Raw genomic sequence first — 23,246 nt, forward strand, 5'->3', positions numbered from 1 at the left:
TGGTTATAACACTCTCTTGAGGTGTGTGTGGTTGCCTGTTCACACCCAGCCTCTGCCCTGTTACACAGGTATTAACTGTATCTTGTTAACTTGGCTATCTTTATATCATTTTTTTTTAATTGAATACTAATAGCTTTTTCTCCCATACCCACAAGTGAACTTGGGCACTGTTAACAGGCTCATAACTGGGCCCTTTTTAAACCTAGAAGAACAATTGGAGAAATACTTGCATTCTGTGTTTTAAACAATGTTTATTTGCAAATATACCAGTGAAAGACCATTTTGATCCAAACAAAGTTCAATGTATTCATGCTTTACATTACACAAAAGATAAACTACAGTAAGTATATGCTTTTGGACATTATATGAGCACTAAGATCCATTCCTCCTGCTGGTGCTCTATAATTAGATATGATCTATTTTTTCAGGGCTTTACTTGCTTGCCCACTCATCTTCCAAATATTCATGAGCATTGCTCACTATCCACTGCTTTCAATATTACCTTATTTATATGTTGCTTACTAGTAGATTACCGTGTGCCAGAAATTCAGGATCCATTATCACTGGTACCATAATAGTTTTCTATTTTAGGAACATATTAGCGTAAGCACTGTACAGTCTTTAGGTTTACAATGAGAATGCTCTGTTGCCCATATTATTCCCTTGCTTTTTTGCAGAAACAGGAATGGTGTTGTCTTTTTCAGAAACCATGAGGTCTATTCAATTAGTAGCCAAGGGCCCATGCTAGTATTGCTATTGGTTTATACATGGCTGTGGTTCTGTCTTGGAATCAAATTAATTAGTTTCCTTTAAGAAATGATATCCATTTAGAAATCTGTGGTACCGGTAAGCATTTCAAATGTCTTGATATGTTGTTGATGCCATTATGGAATTTAAACTCAGGGTCCTAAACAGTGGAGGACTGCTTCAAAAGCAACAGCACATAGAAATACACAAAAAGTTTGTGAATGAAATGCAGGCATTGATTGACTCATCATGTGTAAAGATGATGACCACATGATTTATATTAAAGTACTTGTAACAGAGGTACTGTGTACCTGCTCGCTCAGACTAGCCTGGCTGTTCTGTATGGTGGTTAAGATGCTGTGTGCATTGAGGTTGACTTGCTCTGTTGCTACTCCCTTCTGTGTTTGGAACACTAGCACAAGACAGTAGACTTTGCGCCTCATTCACTAAAGGGTGAGCAGTCTTAGGAGGGGATTTCAAACTATGGCTACCTGTCAAAAAAAGCAGTTAACTGAAGGTATAGCTCCATCTAACTGTTAACTATACCACGTGCTGAAAGACCTCATTAGCATATATCGCCACACAGTATTTTACTACGCATTACGACAGTTTACCACATGGTAAATAACAGCCTGCTTTCTGGCAGGGAGATAATATATACTACATGTTATTTTATACAAGGTAAATCGCATTTACTGCATGGTATCAGGAACACTGTATATGACAAAAGAAATACTGTGTGGTAAACACATTTACCAAGCAGTAAAACCGTTACCACCCTGTGACGGAAATATAATGAGTTCTGGTTGTAAATCTCCCTCTCGACCTGTGAGGATACGAAGTAACGAAAGGGAAAGGCTTTGGACAGGTTGTCCTGACAGTTCATTCCCTGGGTCGGGAAGTCAGTCAGACTGGAAAAAGACGAGACTCCAGTGCGAGAATGTATTGACCTGGAAGGTAAACGAGGTAGCAGCTGCAGGCCATAGAGTCAGCTGTAATCGTTTACCAAGGGTCATGCATAATCGCATAAAACGGGCTGGAGAATTGTAAATCTTTTCCTTCGCCTGGGTTTTTGTTACGAGAAAACTAGAAGGACCGGGAGATTGCCCAAAATAAATAACGAAAGGAGTTAGTGAGTGTTTTGTTTGTTTGTTTGTCTGTTTAGTAATTGTCTGTGTTTGTTATCACTAGACGGCTAAACACAGATCCGGAGCTGTCGCCAAGGGCCAGCACGAAACCGGATCACCACTGCACTACCGTCACGAATAAACATTGTTACTAGCACTTGTTTCACTAATAGCAGGTATTATATTGTATTTCACCACAAGCACTGAGAGCACTCACTTTGGAACAGTGATCGTGTGTGTCTAATTGGGTGTGTTTTCTACCGTGTTTATTATTTGAGGGACTGCAATCCTTCGTTTTATTACTGGGCAATGCACATTGTTGTGTATTGCCAGCTCTTTATTATTTACTGGCGGGTCATCAGACCATTGGATTATAAACCATTAAAACAATCATTTTCACCCGTACTTTGTTGTCTGTGCGTTCTTGGAATTACTGTATCCGCACTGCACCTGCTATACACCTGTTACCATTTACCACTTTGCCACACACCCTTAGTGAGTGAGACCCTTCAGCTACTATGGAGCAACCTACACCTTAATCTTATATTTTGTGGGCTTTATAAATACGTACGTTCTAGCTTTTGTTCCTTGACCTGTTTAACATGTTCAGAATATAGTATAATTACAGTATAATTAGTTATTTTGCACAGCTTCTATAAGTGTAATCTCATAGACGAAAACAATTATCTGATGGAAGTAATGTATACAGTATTGTAGAACTCTGCCATAAATGCTTTGTTTATAAAACACCCCGTTTTACATTTACATATGGATAAATGACTTAATTCATTGTTCTCTGCAAGAATACAAACCAGGCTTGGGAACACTTAATCATGTTTTACAGTGTTGAGAAGCCATGAAAAGCTGTCCTTGTTTTGCAGCTTATTTAGTGTGTTCAACCTTAAGCCCACTGCGGAACCAATTTTGGACACCGAACTTGTTGCCTTGGTGGTTGTTTGAATACAGCACTGCTGCTAGTTCTAATAGTTAACATACATGTACTGGAAGAGTCAATAGGCATGGGATTACAAAAAAAACAAACAAACAAAAAATATAGTTAACATTAGTTAGACCTTAAAAAGGAGCTACATCATATTTTGGAAACACAGCTATTATTTTACAGGCTGCAATAATACACTATATAGTTCAAATAGTGCAAGGGCTTGGAGATAAAACTGCATCCTCTTAGCTCCTCACTGGATTTTTCTGTCACATAGACCAGTGCAGCACATCATACAGCCAATGCAGTCACATGATCTCCCCTGTTCCATCATATTAAATTCTGGATTGCACACTCTATACCTTAGCAACAGCATCATACTGCTTCACAAACAAGCCACAGGGTGCTATTTGGAAGGCACATTTTCTGTGAGGAACAACATTATGAAAAACACACATAAAAATACTTAGAATGATAATAAAAACTGCTCCTCCTTGCACTTAAGTTGTTTCTTTCCAAATGATAGTTTACTGTTACAAGAGTTTTATTCTGCTTCACAAATGTGTTCTCAAAAGATATTGATTTTTTTTCCTGGTAACTACTAACCAGTTAACAAAGCAAAACATGAATTATTCTTTTAATAAATGTGCAATCTCCACCTTCTTTACCCCTCTAAAACTCCATAAACAATAATTTCACATTAACTTCCAATAGCAAACTACAATACACTCCCTTTTAACATTGGTGGTTCCTATGATCCTGTAGTATTTTGTAGATACTCTCAGAATATAGCACGATAAATACTGCACATCAAAACTCCTCATCTCTGACTTGACTATTTACATGACATTGTCTTCCAATATCGCATTAAATAGATTTCTGGAAAAAAAAAAAACACCTCACCAACACCCATGCACTAGTACAATTTGTAAATATTTCAAATACAATAACAAATTCAGTTACTTAAAGGTAAAACATACTGAATGCCATTATTGTAAACTGAAGGAAGAGGACATTTTAGGTCTCTTAATTTTAAATGCATATTGACAGAGAACTAATCAGTCCAATGTCAAAAAAATTGAAGTTTGCTTCAATTAGTTTGCTCCAGGAGGAAAGAAGCACTATAGACATGTTCAGTTTATTTGTAAATGCTCCTGGAGTCACGGATGTTCCCAGAGCCTTTTTCAGTGTGCATTATATAGGTTGTTAAAATAATGTATAATTTACACATGTGAAGGAACTTTTTCGATCTGTTTATATAATATAGCCTGCTGGACAGAAATACCAATCCAACAGAGATGGAAACTCAGCTTGTCAGATGTACAAACCTGTTCTATAATTGTTCCAGTCCAAAAGACAATTATGTATCATTACTCAAAGAAAATTAGTTTCCTGTTTTTCCATGTAATCACTGATTGTAGCCAACATACAGCATGTTCATGTTCATTCAAACAAACATACAGTGTTTATTCTCATCTTAAGTATTAACTCCCATTTATATGAATGGGGAAAATTTCACATCAGTTAAAAAACTAAGAAACAAACAATTTTGAGTCTATAAATATGTTAAATTATATTGTCTAGTGGTTTGGTTCGAGGTTTATTAAATTAATGTGTTTTTCTCCTTTAAAAAGTATGAGTTAAGAAATTGAAGTAAATGATTGAAGTAATGATCCTCATCTTGGGTTAAATGGATCTAATACTGCAGAAGAACCAGTGACTCGTCAGAGCTAAGCTGTTTTGTGATCTAACCTGTATGGCTCTGCTTCATTAAATGTCAACCAGTTCAACTATCCTCAGTAAAAGCCAAAGACAACATTCAGACACAGCGCACTCTCCAGTCCCACAGAATGTAGGACTGCTGCCAGATAACTTAACTATTCACAAGGGCAGACTTTAGACCATTGCAACACTGAGACTTGTGCACTTAGAACACACATTTTCACCATTGCAACCTCTCGGCACCGTTGAAAGATAGGTTTTAACTGGTGCGCATGAAAATGTTCACACGTTATTTTAAAGAGTGCAGCTCGGCAAATTCTGTACTTCTGACGTGTAAAGGGGCTCATGTGGCTGAATAAGTTGTTTTGCAAATCCCTGACATGTATTCTGCTATATAAACGCAGCATCTCCCTGTTTCAAGTCAGTTACAATTATGGGCAAGGCAGCAGATCTGACTGATTCTGTTAAAAGGCTGATAGCAGGTGCTCGGTTGGCAGGTACTGTCTGACTGCATGCATTACTGATAACTGATGACACTGTGTAACAATTTTTTTTTTGTTTGGTTCCTGGGTAGTAAGTGTTATTTCCTAATTGCTTATGCCTCAAAAGTATAGAAAATGGCTATTATTCCCCACAGACTTTGCTTTTGTGACCAGGACAGTGATATTTTGAAATTTACCTATTTCCAATGAGAAAACGGGCAAATTTGTGTCTTTTCGTTCACATAAAGTCAGAAAAAAACAACATATGAATCCAAATTAACATGTATTTATACTAAAGTAATACAAAAATGACTACAAAAGATTTAGAAGTGAGTAGTTTTTCGAGATTTACGATTATACTGTAAATCACTTTCACAAATCAGCCTCCAAATGTAGTCTCCCATCATGTTCTCGTTATACTGTCCTTGGTAGCGGCGTTCAAAGTCCAGTATACCCTGGTGGAAGCGCTCGCCTTGCTCCTCTGAGTACGCTCCCATGTTCTCCTTGAATTTATCAAAATGAGCATCAAGGATATGGACTTTGAGGGACATCCTCCAGCCCATTGTGCCGTAGTTCTTCACCAGAGTCTCAACCAGCTCCACATAGTTTTCGGCCTTGTGATTGCCCAGGAAGCCCCGAACCACTGCGACAAAGCTGTTCCAAGCCGCTTTCTCCTTACTAGTGAGCTTCTTGGGGAATTCATTGCACTCCAGGATCTTCTTTATCTGTGGTCCGACGAAGACACCGGCTTTGACCTTTGCCTCAGACAGCTTAGGGAAGAAGTCTTGAAGGTACTTGAAGGCTGCCGACTCCTTATCTAGAGCTCTGACAAATTGTTTCATAAGGCCGAATTTGATGTGCAGTGGTGGCATCAGCACCTTCCGGGGGTCCCAGCCGTACTCATCATACTTCAAGGCATCCAGCAAGGTCTTGATGCTGTTGTAATCCTCTTTGAGGTGCACCGAGTGAACCAGGGGAAGAGACGGGTACTTGTTACCATTATGGAACAGCACGGCTTTGAGGCTCCTGGATGAGCTGTCAATGAAGGACAGTATAACGAGAACATGATGGGAGACTACATTTGGAGGCTGATTCGTGAAAGTGAAAACTACTCACTTCTAAATCTTTTGTAGTCATTTTTGTATTACTTTAGTATAAATACATGTTAATTTGTATTCATATGTTGTTTTTTTCTGACTTTATGTGAACGAAAAGACACAAATCCGCCCGTTTTCTCATTGGAAATAGGTAAATTTCAAAATATCATTCCTGGTCAAAAAAGCAAAGTTTGTGTGGAATAATAGCCATTTTCTATACTTTTGAGGCATAAACAATTAGGAAATAACACTTACTACCCAGGAACAAAAATTGTGTTACATAGTGTGATTAAATGGTGATTCCATGGGCCATTCTGGAGAAACAGATTTCCACTTTCATAAAGAAATAGAAGCTGTGAGCACTGAGAAATTGCCAAATATCTGATTAAGAACTTATTTTTTTATATTGCAAAGCATTTTAGATGGTTATGCTGAGTCAACCAAACTGTGCACTTGTGATCTGGGTTAGACTTCAACCCAGCCCTTCAGAGTTGAAAGGCCTGACAGGCTAGGGCAAGGATGGCCAATACATCATGTAATGTTTTCCATTTTTGTGGATTGCAAAGAACATGGCTATCCATCAACAATAAAAAGTGAACCTTACAGATCATTATTATGTGGCTTCAAACAAAGGCAAAAAGCACTTCACAAAATTAAATACATGATCCGCTCACTAATCTGAATAATGCTTGTAATCTTTACTGTACTGAAAATGCCTTGTCTAATCTTTTATTATTAGTTTATTTAGCAGACGCCTTTATCCAAGGCGACTTACAGAGACAAGGGTGTATGAACTATACGTCAGCTGCAGAGTCACTTAAAACAACATCTCACCCGAAAGACAGAGCACAAGGAGGTTAAGTGACTTGCTCAGGGTCATGATTCAGTGAGTGAGTTGGGATTTGAACTGGGGATCTCCTGGTTACAAGCCATTTTCTTTAACCACACAGCCTATGTTTATGTTTTTGGAACTTATTTTTCATGAGAAACCAGTAATAACTTTTTAAATTAAAAATACAGACTTGCTTACAAATATTATTTTGATTGCAGGGATATATCTAGTGCAAAATGTTACTGTCTTTGGTTCTGTCCATTATTTCCTGTTCAGGCTTAAAAGAGGTTACAGCATAACAAGCACAGCCTCAAGATTTTGATCTAAACACATGGTTAAAAATGTAGTCACACACATATATGTGGAACCAATTCAAAAGTACAGCTATGCCCAAGAGTTTTGCATCACCCTATAGAATTATCTAATTCTACTTCATAAAGTTGAATGAAACCTGCTGAATAATGCTACACTAACTCATTGAATGTTACACTAACTCATGCATGAAAAATGTATATGTTCAATTTTGCCCAAGATTCTCCAAAAATCTTTTCCACACATTGGCAAAGATCTATGCTGATTAGCCACCACCAGTGAGTGGATTTAAACATCATGTAGATTTTCAATAATTAGCATTTGCTTCCATAGTGGCTCTATAGTACATGCTAATGACAATGTTATGGCAGGTGTTTTAAACTTTTTTTGTGTATATTCTCCGCATGCATGGTGCTAAAAATATACTATGAATTTTGTGTAAAGGCAGAAAAAACAGCTACAGCATCTGTCACTTCATAAATTACACTCATAAAAGACAGAACTGTAGGCAGAACAGAGTATTTCATGTTAGATTTCAAAATGTCACATTTTTCAATTGTCAGTTTTTCGTTAAGTATATGGAAAACAAAAACGCGGTATGCAATTCAATATGTTAACGTAACATTATTCAGCAGATTTCATTCGACTTTATGAAGCAAAATTTGTTAATTCTATAGGAGGATGCAAAACTTTTGGCCAGAGTTGTACAAAATGCGGTTCTGTTAATGCTGTTCTATAAAAACATCTGATGCCCATATTTTCCATTTATGTATTTAGATTTGCTGCATCATGCAATTTAATTTTTTTTCCTAGTTGACTGATGCCTCTGTGGTATGGAAATAGAACTGTCTATTCCATACAACATGAAACATTTAGTAATGGGTATCTGATCTGAGGTAAGATGTTCCAACTTGTCACACCTGTATTATACCATAAAGTCAGATGGATTTATTACCATGTTTGCCATCTTAATGCCTGCATTATTTCATGCATTTTATTTTATAAAACCATTTTCTAGTCAGACAAGAACACACCCCAACAAAAGCAACAATGCAAAGCTTGGTAAGTACTTTAGAAATGTAATTGGATGTTGCCATAGAACAGGGTCCTGGCTATTTATTTTGACTAAATTATGTGAACCTGAAGAGCTACCTGTCTGTGTTCTCGATACCCAGTAAGCTAAGATATCATGGTGGCACATCATCGCTCTGTCATAAATCTTATACACACACGCATGGTGATATCAGTTTACATTACAAACATTTGTATTTATGTAGAGTATATATACACACACACACACACACACTGACATATTGGCAATTTTTATAAGCCATCATTAGAAGCCCCCTTTAGAGTATGTGTGATGGGGTGCCAGCTCGCCCCTATAAATTTGTGTTTTGTTATTGTTGTTATTTTTACTGTTTTCATTATGTTTTTGTGATTCTTGGTTTGTTTTGGATTGGCAGGGAGGGGGTTAAATTCCTCCCTGTAAAATGCATGTGAGAATGTGGCTCAGCCACAGACTATAAAAGACAGCTGAAACCCTTTGTTAGGGAGAGGAGTTTTGGGTGAGTTTGTTTGTTGGTGTGGTGTGGTGTAGTGTGGTGTGGTGTGGTGTGGTGTGACACTGTAGTGAAGGCTAATGCCCAGCCTACATTTCTGTATTTTGTTTGAACCTTTTTGTTGGCCCTTGTGCCTGTTTATTTGATTATTTTTTTGTTGAATAAAGATCATTATTTTGCCCCTTCCACTGTCTCTGAGCCTCAAACCTCTGTCATCCTGCCACAGTATGTTACTTATTTTTTTGACACACTACAACATTAATGCAGATGAGACCACATGTGTACCACATTTATGTGTATATGAATAAAGACTGAATAAATACTAAATACATAACCTTCCACTGATTACTTCCTATTGTATAAACACTACAGCTGACCTCTATATTTGACATGTATATCTTTGTCAATGATTACATGTTTAGGAGCAATTCTAAATGTGTAAAACTTGGAAAACTATTGACATCCCTATAGATCATAAGATTGCTTAAAAGCAGTTTTTTACTTTTTAAAAAAGCAGATTTACTGAGTGAAGGGTTGAGCTGAATATAACTAGAATCTTGCTTCCCTATTGTATGGTTCCTCTACCTCAGGCCAAGCTACTTTACAGAGTTCATAATAATCTATTCCACAATAAAAGCCTGGGTTGTGGATATTGGTTCAGATATTGCTGGTAGTTGTGATTCCTCACTTTACTATTGAGGCCAAAGTTGAGTCATATTTAGTAATGTACCACTTAAATTTCTAAATTATTATTATTATTATTATTATTATTATTATTATTATTATTATTATTATTATTATTTCTTAGCAGACGCCCTTATCCTGGGCGACTTACAATTGCTACAAGATATCACATTATTTTGACATAAAATTACATTATTTTTTTACACATTATTTTTTACATACAATATATAAATAAATAATATATAACAGACCCTCTGCCAGACTGTCTTGTACATATCACCCCACAAAGCCAAATATCAGACCCATATAGGCATGCATGTAAATAATACAAGTAACATTTTCAACACAATTTTGTATAAAGAAATGTAACTATTTACAAGTCAACAACTACTTAAGAAAAAAGAAAAATATCAAACCTGATTTTGACTGTACTGTGCATTGTGTAACCTTAAAGCTATGACTACTCATAGTTTACATTGAAAATAGCAACAACAGTGACACCAATACAGTTGTTATCTGGATGGTCTCTTTTGAAGCTACAAATACATTCATCTCTGTTTCAAATCCAGTGGAATGTTCATTTTAGTGCCCTCTTTCCATGAATCCCATTGAAGGTTTGTCCAGTTTAGAGTGACTTGGAGGGGTGTCTGTAGTTTTGAGTCAGTCCTTATGTGTGCAGTGCTTCTGTGGGGTGAAGAGGTCTTTCAAGAATTTCCCAGCTCACTGGTCATGACCTTTAGTGTTAACTACTGTTCATGTCTATCAATTAGAAATATGGCCACCTTTCAGAAGACATTGCTTTAGACTAAAGAAGAACCTTCGATATGAAGAAAAACGTAAGAAATAATTCCCCCTGCCACTTTGAATTTTTCTTGCAAGAGCAATGTTTTTATATACAGTCAAACCCTCTTGAAATCACTCTTCTTAATGTCATCCTATGCTTATAATCAAATGTCCCAAACAGAATATAATTGGAGACAATGGAGACAAGCTCTGATTACATCACTTCTGACATTATCACATTACAGTTTATATCAATGAAATGTATCAGTCATACAACTGACTTCCCCCACCGAATGTCACTGTATAAAATATAAGACGGTTTACATGCAAGCATGGCTCTGTACATTATTTAAATGTTTTGAATCTAAAGCAAGGCAGCACAATGTTACATACTGGACCCTGCCATGTATATGTTTACAGATGTAGATGTTTTAATAATTATAATATGTTGTCATGTACAGTATAGTACACTCCACATTGGAAATATGTTTTTTTTAATGAACACAATTGTAATCAATGCTATACCTAGTACTATACTTTAAACTTCACAGCAAAGCAGGAGTATTTGTTGTATCAGTTATTTTAAGTGAACTTGAAAGGGTTTGGCTGTACACGCTATCTGATTCATTTACGTGTGTACCAATACACATAACATAAATAAATACACTATTACAGACTGTAAATAAACAAGCACACTTAAATACATGCCCCCTTTTTTCTATAAGCACATCAGGGTCACCTATTCAGTACCTCCTCAGAGCAGATGACATTCACACTGTCAGCTTACCAATTACACTATAAAGGCTGCAGCTGTCTTACCCTTCAACTCTCATGTCAGCTAACTTTGTCTAGCACAAAACCCAACAGAAAGACAAGTCCAAGTTTCCAAGTTGCATTATTCTAGTTAGTTTAGGCAGCCATTCACTGGAGGTACACCTTACATTCAGAAGATATATCCCTGACCGTACCTTGGCGTGACACTGCGTTATGATGCTGTGGTGTTGCCTCCTCTTCCTCTCCCTCTCTCTCTCTCTTTCTCTCCCCCTCTCCCTCACTGAGGTTCAGGCCATAGCCAGGAAATGAGCTCATGGCGAGGCTCATGTTACTTGAAATCTCTTTTGGTATTTCACAGCTCCAGTTCTATGAAACTCCTCTACCTCTCACTGCACAGCTCACTTCACTTTTCGTGCTGCTTTGTGGCTCAGTGTGTAACACATTTGCTTCTGTTACAAATAAATCTTATGAAGGGATACTCCATCCAGGCACCCCAGCTTAATGTCATTTAAAGAGCCTTTAAATTACCATAGAAATATTGAGTAATCGTCATTTTTCTCTGTACCTGTCTTTGACCTTGCTTTGAGCTTGTGTGGAGAATCCTAACTGCCTAGCATTAAACAGACTTCCTCACTCTATTTAAGTCATGTGACAGTGGTAGTTTTCACCTACTCTACCAACTCCACACATAGAGGAAAATAGAGTAGATAGGGCTGGCTCAGTAAAAAGTCATATAAAGTCTGTTCAGTGATGGAAGTTAGGCACTCAAAGCAAGCTTGTAACCAGACAAAGGCAAAAGGATGATAAATCAATACTGGAGGAAGAGAATCCAGAAGCACTCTCAATGAATGCCAACATCATAAAAATCTTAAGAATAAATAAATAAATACAAATTTAAAAAAAAATGTTATAGACCTGATGGATTGTCTCAGCCAGTCAGGTTCCAAGTAGTCACTATCCTGTAGTAGATGGCTGCTTTCATTAAGTGCTCTTACCTTTGTCTTGGACATTTTATTATCTAGAATGTCCAATGTGCTGAACCCCTCCAAATAAACACTGTATTACTGTGTCGTAAGAATATTTGTCTCATGCGCAGAAAACAAGCAACTAACAAAAACACCATTTTCAAAGGGATAAACTTACCATGACACCTCTGAGAGTCATTTCAAATCTACCCTATTGCACTATATTAGAATGGTTGTTTTACCTAACAATCGAACAGTACAAGTGTTTGAAAAGATACAAATGGTCATGCTTAATTTCAGCTAATGCTCTAATCTTGCTTTGTTGTTTATTACGTTACTATAATTACTCAGTAAACAAGCAGCATCTGAACGTCTTTCCCAGATCAGTCAGGTAGGATTACAGTGCTGACTGTATATCCCATTTTGGATGAAATCCCGGTTTAGATCAAGTTTTATCAACGTGGCAAATGAGACCTGATCTTCAGAGGGTTTGAGTGTACCAGTACTGTGGTAGTATGTACCTCATTGTATAGAAAACAATCAGCTATAACTGATTGACAGTAAAGCCTTTTCAGAAATCCCCCAGTCTGCTCTATTTTCACTCTGTGTGCAAATTACCTCTGCGTAAGACTAAGTTTCCAATTTCATACAAGGCCAGAATTAGGACACAGACAATGGAACACTAAATTAGACTCTAGTTAAGAATCCTTAAATGCTTTGAAAGATACTGCAGTCATTATTTTGTTTTCTACCATATCAAATGTACAGTATGGTGTGAAATATTCTTTGTCTAGATATTTACAAGGCAAGTTTTGGATGGTATCAGTAATGGCTAAGAAAAATAAGCACAGCAGCAAAAGGTCAAGAGGAAGTACACCCTAAAGTATTACTGAACTCCCTGCAGTATTTACAAACACTTTTTACTTCATCTTGCAGTATCCTGTGTCTTCTGTTATCACAGCAATATATTTTTAACCATAGCTATTTATTAATTTATATTTCAGATGACGTCCCAGGTTCCAGATACTATTAAAACTAGAAGGTAAATGGTTTTTGCAAACCTAAAAAGTGTGCCTTATTGACATATGTCAGGGCCAGACAAACCACTCTCAACATGATTCGAGGAAGCCACTGAAAACGTAATATTATACAATATTAAACCTTTAGATTGAAAGTCACATCCCAATTGGCTGATACAGGGTCACATGACCAAACATATTTTGTGCTTTTCACAAAAAAATGGTCTATAGCCGAGTGATCAATAGTGATCTCTGACGCTACCCAACAATAACAAAAACACTAGTCACTTTTTCTACCTTCAGATCAACAGCTTTCCACTAAAAGCATCATCTCCAGTCAATTGTATAAGGTTTCAGAAAGACTTCCAGCGTATTTTGTTCATATGATTGTGTCTGCTGGCAAGTTATTCTACCTTTAATATAAAAAACAAAACCCCCTTAGCCTGAAATGAGGCTAGCAATATAACTTTAAAAATGACACTTGGGTACACCTACCATCAACTGGTGACCGTTCCTGCAGATTGCACAATATAACACTAATGGCTTTGTTACTATAAGTAGCAGAGAGTTCTACATAAAAAAGCAGTGCAACATTTCTGGGATTGCAGTGTCTCACATCACTATATATGAATTAAACACACGGCAAGTAAGAGATGTATGAAACCTGATGAAATGACATGGAAAACAATTAGTGACGGCTGTACACTATAATAATGTGTGCTGTTAATGTGGAAATGCTGCTAGCATACTTGACATTAGCGCTCACTGCATTCTGTCCTTATTTACACAGCTATATTTATTTGCATCCAGTTTGCTGGTCGGTGAATGAGACTCCTATCAGGTAGCAGTTCAATGACTTTCAAAAGCTATTACAGGGATTAAGCTTCAGCGTGAGTGTGAAGAAGAATTAAAAAATATTTTCAATGTTGTCCACGTCCACCTCCATCAAAATGAAACTATTTATATCACAGCACCAGTCATAAACAGAGTGTTCTGGTACTGAAGACACAAAATAATAAATATTCCACATTTAAACCACATAAGTGTTATGAAGACCACATGCTTATCACATCAGTATCAGCAAACCATGTCTACCAGTGACATTTGGAATATGTGATCACATCAGCAAAATATGTAACCCACATGTGTAATGGAGTGATGTGAAACACGTCTGAAGGGGTTTATTTGGAAACTACACAAATTGTGTGTTGTTTTTCCACACATGAATCCCATTTGTAAAATATATATTATTTTGGTAAAGGTTAATGCCCAGTGACCCAGGGGATCTTAAACCTACACTTGTAGCTCTTTCTTTAAAGCCATGGAAATAGTCTCGTGGTTGCTCTTCACAGGACTCTCAATGTACAAGTGCATTGTACAACCTCATCATAACCTCCTTGGATTTGTACTCCACTCTTTTGGATATATACCCGAGCTTTCTGTTTGCCTTTTTGATTGCTTCCCTGCACTGTGTGGTTGCTGACAGTGATGAATCTTTTACAACACCAACATTTTTCTCTTGGTGGGTCTATACTTTTTCTGTACCACCCATTTGGCATTGAATTTCATGTTATCTTAATTCATATCAATACATCTGTTTAGTTACAACAGGTCCATTGTTAAAATTGGTAAGACTTTAATTCTGCTTAGAGATAAAGTCCCACCTATTTTAGGTTAGTGGAAACAGTTCTCAAAAAATTCAGGAGTGCGCCTCAGGGGGTCAGGCACCTACCTTCAAGCCCCCTGATAGTATTTAAAAGAGATATATTGTTAAAAAATAAAATAAAATAAATGTGTTTCGAGCTAGCAGTCTTGAGTGATTTATATGTCACCAGAATTATTATTATTATTATTATTATTATTATTATTATTATTATTATTATTATTATTATTATTATTATTATTATCTGGAATACAGTTGGAACATGGAAGCTCTTATGTGTCAGACTCAAGGCATGCTGCCATGGATCACTGCAGGACCTGATATTGTAAAACATGAACAGCAGTAAATGGTGACATAAGTGTCATACCCTCTTAGCCTTGGCAAAAACTCCCTTAGCCATCCTGACCAATCCCTGATCTCTGAAAACAGTGTCACAGTATACAAATTTATTTAAACATACAGCTTCATGGTGAAGATATGGGCATAATATATTAACAAAAGACTAAGCTTGTTGAATCCCACATTTGCTTATGGAGTGGCCGAACATTGTTGCCCTATGGTCTCATAACACATTTCTCGTCTGCCTATGTCCAGTCCAGTCTGTGGCAAAAAGTCTCTATTCATGATGTCACCTGGAGGTTGTTATTGTCATTGCTATACAACATTTATTGTGACAGTCTGTAGCAGGGCAATTGCCCTGCACATGTGTAAATTAGTGTTGGTGTAATTTTATATGGGGAAATGGGTTTATTGTGTGTGCATTTTGGAGTTTGTTTGATTAATTGATTGTTTGCAGACAGGCGCTCGTTTGAAACTTTGCTGCCTGCTGGGTTTGGTTGAGAGGAGGGGCAGTGGATGATTGGCTGGGCTGGTCCTCAATCAGCAGGTGGGTGGGTCTCGACAGAGTGTCCGTCAGTTTAAAAACATCCGGTGGAGCTCGCTCGGGGAGACTGCAATGCCATGCTACAGAGGGGAGCTGCGTATATTCGAGAGGAGAGTCCGCTGTGCAGGAATGACAGCTACGTAACCCTGAAGCTGCAAGCGGTGCTTTTGAAGGCAATGCCCAGCCAAGGCCGTATGAAGCAGCAGGAGTCGTCATATGAATACCAGCTCATCAGTAGGTTAGTTTAGGGGATAGTGATCCCAGGAAGTAATGTACAGTGAGAGTTACGTAGTGTAGCCGGTTCCTGGAGCTGGACGCCTCGTTTATAAGGCCAGCGCTCGCCCTGTGTGGCACATTTTATTTGTAGTTTTTGTACTGTGTTTTATTTTGCCTTTGTACAGCTTGCTGTATGTGTCCTCTGTGCGTTACCATTGCTGGTAATGTCACATGACCCCTTTTGTTTATTTATTTTTGTATTAATAAATCCTGTGCGCCTGTGCTGGCATTTCAACTCCACCTCCCATGTCTCTCTGTATTGCCTAAGCAGTGGTTACCCACACACGTGACACGAGCACCCTGTCACACAGCCCTATCAGACATTTCAGTTTATTGTGATTATCTTTTGTATTTAATAAGTAATTAACCATATGGTTCCCTTTCAATTGGAAGACGACCAACAACCAATACTTTTGGGATATGCCTGCCACAGGTCAGGTATTTACTGAGCATTTCAGGTCAGAGCTGCCGATAGGCCCCTCCGGGTAGTGACGTCCTTGGTCCCACCTACTGAGGGAATAAGTAGTCACTCTGCGGAGTCACATTCTCTTTTGCTTCTCACAATCAAGTAGGTAATGTAGGTATAACTAACCTCTCCAGTTGCGTGATTGATTCTTTGTAAAAGAACTCTCCTGCAATTTATTGCTGGAAGTCAGCTTGCCACTTCCCAGAATCAGAAGCTTGGCTTCTGAGGACTGAGCTGAAATGCTGTGCAACTGCGCTACGTTTAAAAAAAAAAAAAAAAAAAAAAAGTCTTATTTCAGCAGTCTGCTTTCTAACACTACAGCACCTGCTGTTTGTATTTTTCCTCTGCTTTTTGCAGCTAATAAATAAATAAAAATAAAAAAATAACAACAAGAGAGAAAAGAGAGACGCTTCCTCCACCGGGTCCTGGCTCTGCCGCATCCAATGTCGAGTCGATATGTGCGGTCAAAAATAATAAAAAAAAAAAGTTTGTATACCCTACCCTTCAGCTGTGTGAGTGTGTGTGTTGTTTTTCAAAAATAAACACAATACAACATGTGTTTCCTCCTCTGGGTCTGATTAACCCATTGTAGAGTTGACTTGCACACATTGACCACCCACTTCGGTGCGTAGATCCATAAAAAATTAAAAAACATAAAAAAATAATAGAGCCTCGATGACCTCAGTACTTTGGCGCCTTCAGTGCTCAGATGCTCCCTGCACCGATACCTTCGGTTCCCTCTTTTTTTCGACGCCTCAGAGCCTCGGTTCCTTGGTGCTTCGGCGCATTTTGGCCCCACAGCCTCGATGCCTCGGTGCTTCGATGCACCTGGTGCTCGATCACTCCCTGCATTGGTACCTTCGGTGCCCCAGTGCCTCGGTGCTTCGGCCTCTCGGTGCCCCCCGGACCTCATTGCTGCGGTGCCTAGGCACCCCTAGTGCAGATGCTCCGGGCGGCGCAATGTCCAAGTTCCACCCTTGCACATCTTGTGGAGGGATGCTTCGCCTCCTATGTGTCAGTGCTTGGGGATGCAGCACACCTCCTCTGCCTTAGGAGGAGAAATTCTGTTCCATCTGCAGTGTCCCAGCCTCTGACCCTGTGGAGGAGGCTTGCAAAGTTCACATGAGCTGCTTCCTCAGCCAGCTCGGCTGTGTCCCCTGCAGCGTTGGGAGCTCCGCCTTCCCCCATCCTCCACTTGCCTTCCAGCCCGTCACAGAGTATACCCTGTGTGCAGGCTTCAGCTCACCGAGCTTGCAGATGCTCACAGTCTCCCTCGAAGAGCAGTAAGAAGGCAAGGTACAGTAGGCAGGCCAAGGATATCTCGGACCTGAAGAGCCAGATGGCCCAGAAGAGCCAGATTCCCCCTGCCCCTGCCCCAGCTCCACCTCCAACACCTGCTCAGGTACCGACCCCACCTTCACTTGCGGTTGCGGACGTCTCAGATCGAGACGAGGCATTGAGCAAGGAGGACCAGGACGCGATCTCCTGGGACAGGGACTCCTTGGAACAGCAGGAACCGGCATTGGCGCCGAGCATCTCAAAACATGCAGCCCCGCTGGCCTCCTGGAAGGTGTGGGGGCTCTGGGACTGGCACAATTCCCGCCGGTGGACTCCACCATAGCAGTCCTGGTGCGATCCCCTCCGGTAGGATGTCTATCCAAAGACCCTGTATGCACTAATGGCCAAAGCAGGATCACAGAGGCTCACCTCAAAAAAACGTACGCAGCCAAAGCGCAGGTAACACACCTGACCAACACGGCAGGTCTCCAAACGGCATTTCCCTGAGCTGGTAGCCTCAGAGCTGCACTTGGTCTCTGGTATGCTGCTACAAATTGCAGGCTTCCAAGGGCAGGCCCTGGGCAGAAGCCTGGCGGGACTTGTAGTGGCACGCAGACAGCTTTGGCTGTCACAGGTCAGGGTCCTGGATGTGGACAAGGAGGCCTATTAGACGCGACATACCTTTGGGCCAGCGGTAGAGGAGATACAGCAATGCTCCCACCGTAGAGGCGTCTCTGCAGGAGGCGTCTCGACAGGTGGCTGCGATGCTCCCTTCCTGTGCTCCGGTACGGGATAGGACGAAGCACTGGTGTCCGTCTGTAACTACGGTTACCCAGTTCCGATCCCTTTCGAGGGATCACGGTTACATCCGTGAGTGACCCTCTCTAGGTCTTGGCCCTCAGGCAAGAAGTAAAAACATTACTTCTCAAACAAGCCATCCGCCTCGTAGAACACACCTCTCAAGAAGAGGGGTTCTACTCGAGGTACTTTCTAGTGCCAAAAAAGGACGGGGGCCTTTTTATCCAGTGACAGCCCAGCATTAAAATCAGCATATGATCATATGGTAATAAAGAAAATGTCATGCTATTGTGGAAATAAGCTTCCCACTGTGTATGGTCCTTGCTGTATGCACAATTACATGAAACAGGTGCATTTCTTTTCGCATTGTTCATAGCCTACTGTGCAAGTGAGGTAGATTACTTTTTGATTTAATTGTGCTAATTAAATAAAAAAAAGCCCTGTTTAAGGACTACAGAAAATAACGCTAGTTCAAAAGCAAGTAATTGTTTCTTCTATTCTACTTGAGCCCTACTAAAATACAAAATTTGTATACATTTTATTGATAAATACACATTAAAAAGTACAAGTAGAAGTAAATACAGGTATCAGTGCCCCATTCCAGAAAGTTTTAAAATGAATCCACACTCAAAAGAGTAGGTGAATAAAGATTTTGTAAAATCTTGGTGTTCCCATAGCAATGACCTACATTATGAAATCCAAATATGAGAAACTCTGATGCCAAGACCATCACTACCGCATTGCTAAATTAAGGGTGTAAAACATTTCCTCTTACCTGACTTCAGGGGCGGGAATCCCGGTCACAATACAATCCAGCTGAACCTTGCTCCCTTCCGGAACTTCTCTACTCTTTAGCTTCTGAGTGAATCGCGGCGGTTCCCCAATTGGCTCTTCAGTGGGAAAGGATTCAGATGCGAGTTCTGGTGAGGAACTCTCCGTGGCTCCTGTTTCTGTAGATTCTTCTTGTTGTTCTTCTTCTTGTTCTTGTTCTTCTTCTTGGTTGTCCTGCTGAAATGTTTCTGGTTCCTCTGAGTAGGTTTCCTCTTCACTATCCAGTTGGTCATCAATGGCGACAACAGGCCTTTCCCGGTCATTTGTGGTATATGGATAAACAGAGCTTTCCAGTTGACTCTTCACTTGGTATCTGCTTCTGTGGCCTTTGCATGCCTTTGGTCTAATCCTCTTTGAACTATTAGCCTTAAAGAGGGATGACAACTCCTCTATAAAGTCAGCAGCCTTATTTAGAAATTCCTTCTTATTATGGCACTCTGTTCCATAGGGACTATTTATTACTTGTTTTCTAGGACCCTGCAAAGATTCCCTGGAACCTTTGGTGCTTTTAATAACATTGTCGTGACGGAAGCTCGGGAAGGTTTGTATTTCAGGGGTCATGGCTGTAGAGGGCGGGAGCTGTTTGTTTGGAGTTGCTTTGTATGGGTTACTTACTTCGGTAGTTGGATTGTTTCCAAGTGCCTGCCCCTCTTTTTTTTCTTCTGTTGGGCTGTGGGTAATGGCTTGCCTGGCAAGATTTACACTTTTGTCAAGCTCTTCTTGGCTTAAAAAGGCTGACAGGTCTTGGAATTCTTCCTGACCAACTTGCTCCTCTGACTTTCCTGTAATAGTTCCATAGTACGGCTCATGTGAAGTGGCTTCTGATCGGCTCACCTCACTGTGTCTTTGGTGGATCCTGGATTCCTCCAAATAGCTCTCTCTCAGGAGCTGGGATATTGACGTAGAGGCTTCCACATTATTGTCTTGCATGCTGTAAGAAATACAAACAATATTAAATAGTTAAGAATGATTTAAAATCCATTTTCATACCTCTTTTTAGAGTTATCTTCAATATTAAAAAGACCCGAAGATCTTCAACACAAGGAAAGGGCAACCATGACTTTAAAATGACTTTAAAATGATTAAATTTGTGGTAAAAGGGTAGTGGTTAATTGCCAAATAAACACCTACTTTAAAACTAACACAGCTGTTTTCCAACATTCCTTATGAACGGGGTGAAAATTAAATTGAACAATTTCATTCTTACTGTTGAATGTGTGAAAAGGTTATCAAGCACCCTATATTAAAGTAATTCTGAACAGGCTGTAGGGTTTAAAACACAATGCATTAGACCCCGTTCACACTTGCGATTTAAGGTGGCCCTGGGCAAAGGTGCCTTAGAAACGCAAATGTGAACGGGGTTGCCCTGGGACCAGGGCTGGCCCAGTAGTGTGAACAGGGTCTTACTTTCCCTAGCTTTCTGCTTTGTTGTACGTATTCCTCCAGTATATATTTTTAATATAGAAGCAATTGTTTTGATATTTGTATTAACATATCTCTGGTCATAAATCAGTTTTGACCAGTTATTTTCATTTCACATTTCAAATATCCTCTGATTTATGATCAGGCATATGTTAATAAAAATATCAAAACAATTATATTGACAAGGATATTGCAAAAATACGTACAACAAAGTAGGTAACTAGGGAAAGTAATGCATTGTGTTTTAAACCTCACAGCCTGTCCAGTAACACTTCAAAAACACAATTACAGTTACTTTGGTTTCTTAAACAACAACAACAACAAAGACTTTCTGGTAATGTGGGTCTCATTTTGATCTTGTTGGCAGTTGTAATTTATTGACATGTTTGCAGCGAATTAGGAGGCTGGTTTAAAAACTGCCAGGCACTACAATGCCTCATATGAGGATGATTTTTCAGTTCTTCAGAAAATGTCAATGACACAAGGTGTAAATGTAAATGTATAAAACACATTTTAAAATGTTTTGTTACCATGTGGGTGTGAGTGTTTTGCAAAAGAATGTTCTATACATTAATCAACAGCACTAAAGATTCATTACAAATAGCAATGGACAACTAGCCAGCCAAGTAAAGTTACACCTGTTTCATTTGGTAAATTGAATCAAAACATTGCAACGTGCTAGCTAGGGTCTACAGTGTAGCAAAAAGGGCCCAGGTATTGTGTTACTTAAAAAACTGTCACCATTAGTAACCGTATAGAAACTGCTAAGTCTGCATAGTTCAGATTAAAATGGTTGACGTCTTTCTCATTTTTCTTGAGTCTCTTCGTGGAATAATAATAATAGCTACAGGGGCCAATTGGGATCTAACCTACTGACCCTCAACATGTGGGCTTTCCTATTGTCACTCCTGTCTAGGAGTGGAAAGGTCAAATGAAAGGTTAAGTGAATTCTGCAAAGAACAGCTTGATCGTGGCCTCAGCTCACTGACAACATGCAAGGGGTACTCTCATATCTCTTAAAAGGGGAACTTCTGAATTTATCATTTATTTCAAAAAGTTTTATTCCATGGTGTTTCTTTAGATGCTTAAATAGGTTAAATTTAACACCTACAGAAAGCCCTTGTTCTTAAAAGTCTGAGCATTAAATAATGTGGTAAGTTCTCATTAGAACGTGTTTTGTGTGTGCTGCAGCAGTGAATACCTTTGCTGTTTTGCTTGTGCAGCCTTTAAAGTGAGTTGCCTGTGATTGGTAGGAATGGCACAAGGCCAGCACATGCTGCTGACACTCAAACATCAAGAGGTAAGAAAGCCAGCATTGCCCTTCTACCAGAGCTTTTACTGCAGCAGCTGTGGACACTAATCCAAGTGCACTGCCTCCCGCCACCCCCAACTCAAGCTAATTATAGTGTGGGGTGTCACTTTACTTGTCAAAATAAAATCAAAAGCAAACTTGAATCCACTGTGTCACGTAAAGAGAAGCTGCCACAACCACTTCATTATCACATACGATTTGGTGCATTATATCAGCTACATATACCTCAAAAAGGCAGTTGCTGAAAATAGGGGAAAGATTCCCAGAAGTCTTCTTTATGGGCTATTACTAGGCGGAAATACAGCTGCTTCTACCCTGAGTCAATGTTATGCTTTGAATAAACTGACCTCAAATGTTTTACTTTCCACACCATCCCAGCTGACAAGAATAACCCAAGCATCAAAACACGCATGTCATTTATGCAAGCTTTTCTATATGAATTGCGATCAAGGAACATTAAATATGACCCTTTTCCAAAAAAAAAAAAAAAAAAAAAAGCACACCTACCTACCTACCTGCACACCCTATACCTGTCATAGCCGAAGTCAGGAGTTCATGTACAGGACATTACCTTTTGATTAACCCAAAAGATGGTGTGCAGATCAGGGAATCCTCCAGTCGGAACAGAGGGCCTCAAGGGATGAGCAGGAAATAAGCAGCAGCCTAGGTTTCCTTTAATTTTTGCAGGGAGATAACCTTGAAGTCAGGGGAAGATGGCAGCAAGAAGCTTGGGCAACCTGTTACCAGTAAAAGCAGCAACATTTGTCAGCTTGCTAGGTCCCAAGTTATTTTTGGGCAGCATGGACCATGTGCCTGAGAATCATTCCACCTCATTGGGCAGGAGAGGCTTCAGCAAGGGGATTCTTTTGCAAGAACAGCACCTATGCTAGTCTGTCAGTACCTCTCTTAAACAGCCACCTATATAATAATTTCACTCAGAAGATTTTCAAGAGAATTCTGCTGATTAATGCAAAGGGATGAACATAATAGGGATAATCTTTCAATCTGTTTTTTTTGTGAAGTATGGAGAACAGACAGCTTCATTGTGCAGTGAAATGAGCTAGAAATATAGGACATGATATGATCCTTTCTCATAATGGTACAATAGTGATATGAACCAGTAAAATATAATACATTGAATACCATATCATTACCAGTAAGCTTACGTGTAAGGACTGCTGTGCAATATTTGTTCCTTGTGCGTTGTGTTATCCTTAATGTGCTACTGTGCTGTGTTCGAATGGTTCGATTTGGGTTGCTTCATTTAACAA

The 23,246-nt window shown here is 39.3% G+C and overlaps 1 protein-coding gene across 3 annotated transcripts in view; it reads right to left on the reverse strand.

Annotated features, from left to right (window-relative positions):
- LOC117418232 (myopalladin-like) overlaps positions 1-22,730 on the reverse strand; it is a 103,741-nt gene extending 81,011 nt beyond the window's left edge. For all 3 annotated transcript variants that reach the window (XM_034925929.2, XM_034925928.2, XM_034925927.2), the window contains exons 1-2: positions 22,547-22,730; positions 19,186-20,172 (exon numbers count right to left, since the gene is read on the reverse strand). In XM_034925929.2, the coding sequence (XP_034781820.2) occupies positions 19,186-20,171 (986 nt within the window). In that variant the 5' untranslated portion in view covers position 20,172; positions 22,547-22,730. The remainder of the gene's footprint in view (positions 1-19,185; positions 20,173-22,546) is intronic.
- Between the last annotated feature and the right edge of the window lie 516 nt (positions 22,731-23,246).

This window comes from Acipenser ruthenus, chromosome 13 (assembly GCF_902713425.1).
Source record: "Acipenser ruthenus chromosome 13, fAciRut3.2 maternal haplotype, whole genome shotgun sequence".
In the NCBI taxonomy this organism is placed as follows: Eukaryota; Metazoa; Chordata; class Actinopteri; order Acipenseriformes; family Acipenseridae; genus Acipenser; species Acipenser ruthenus.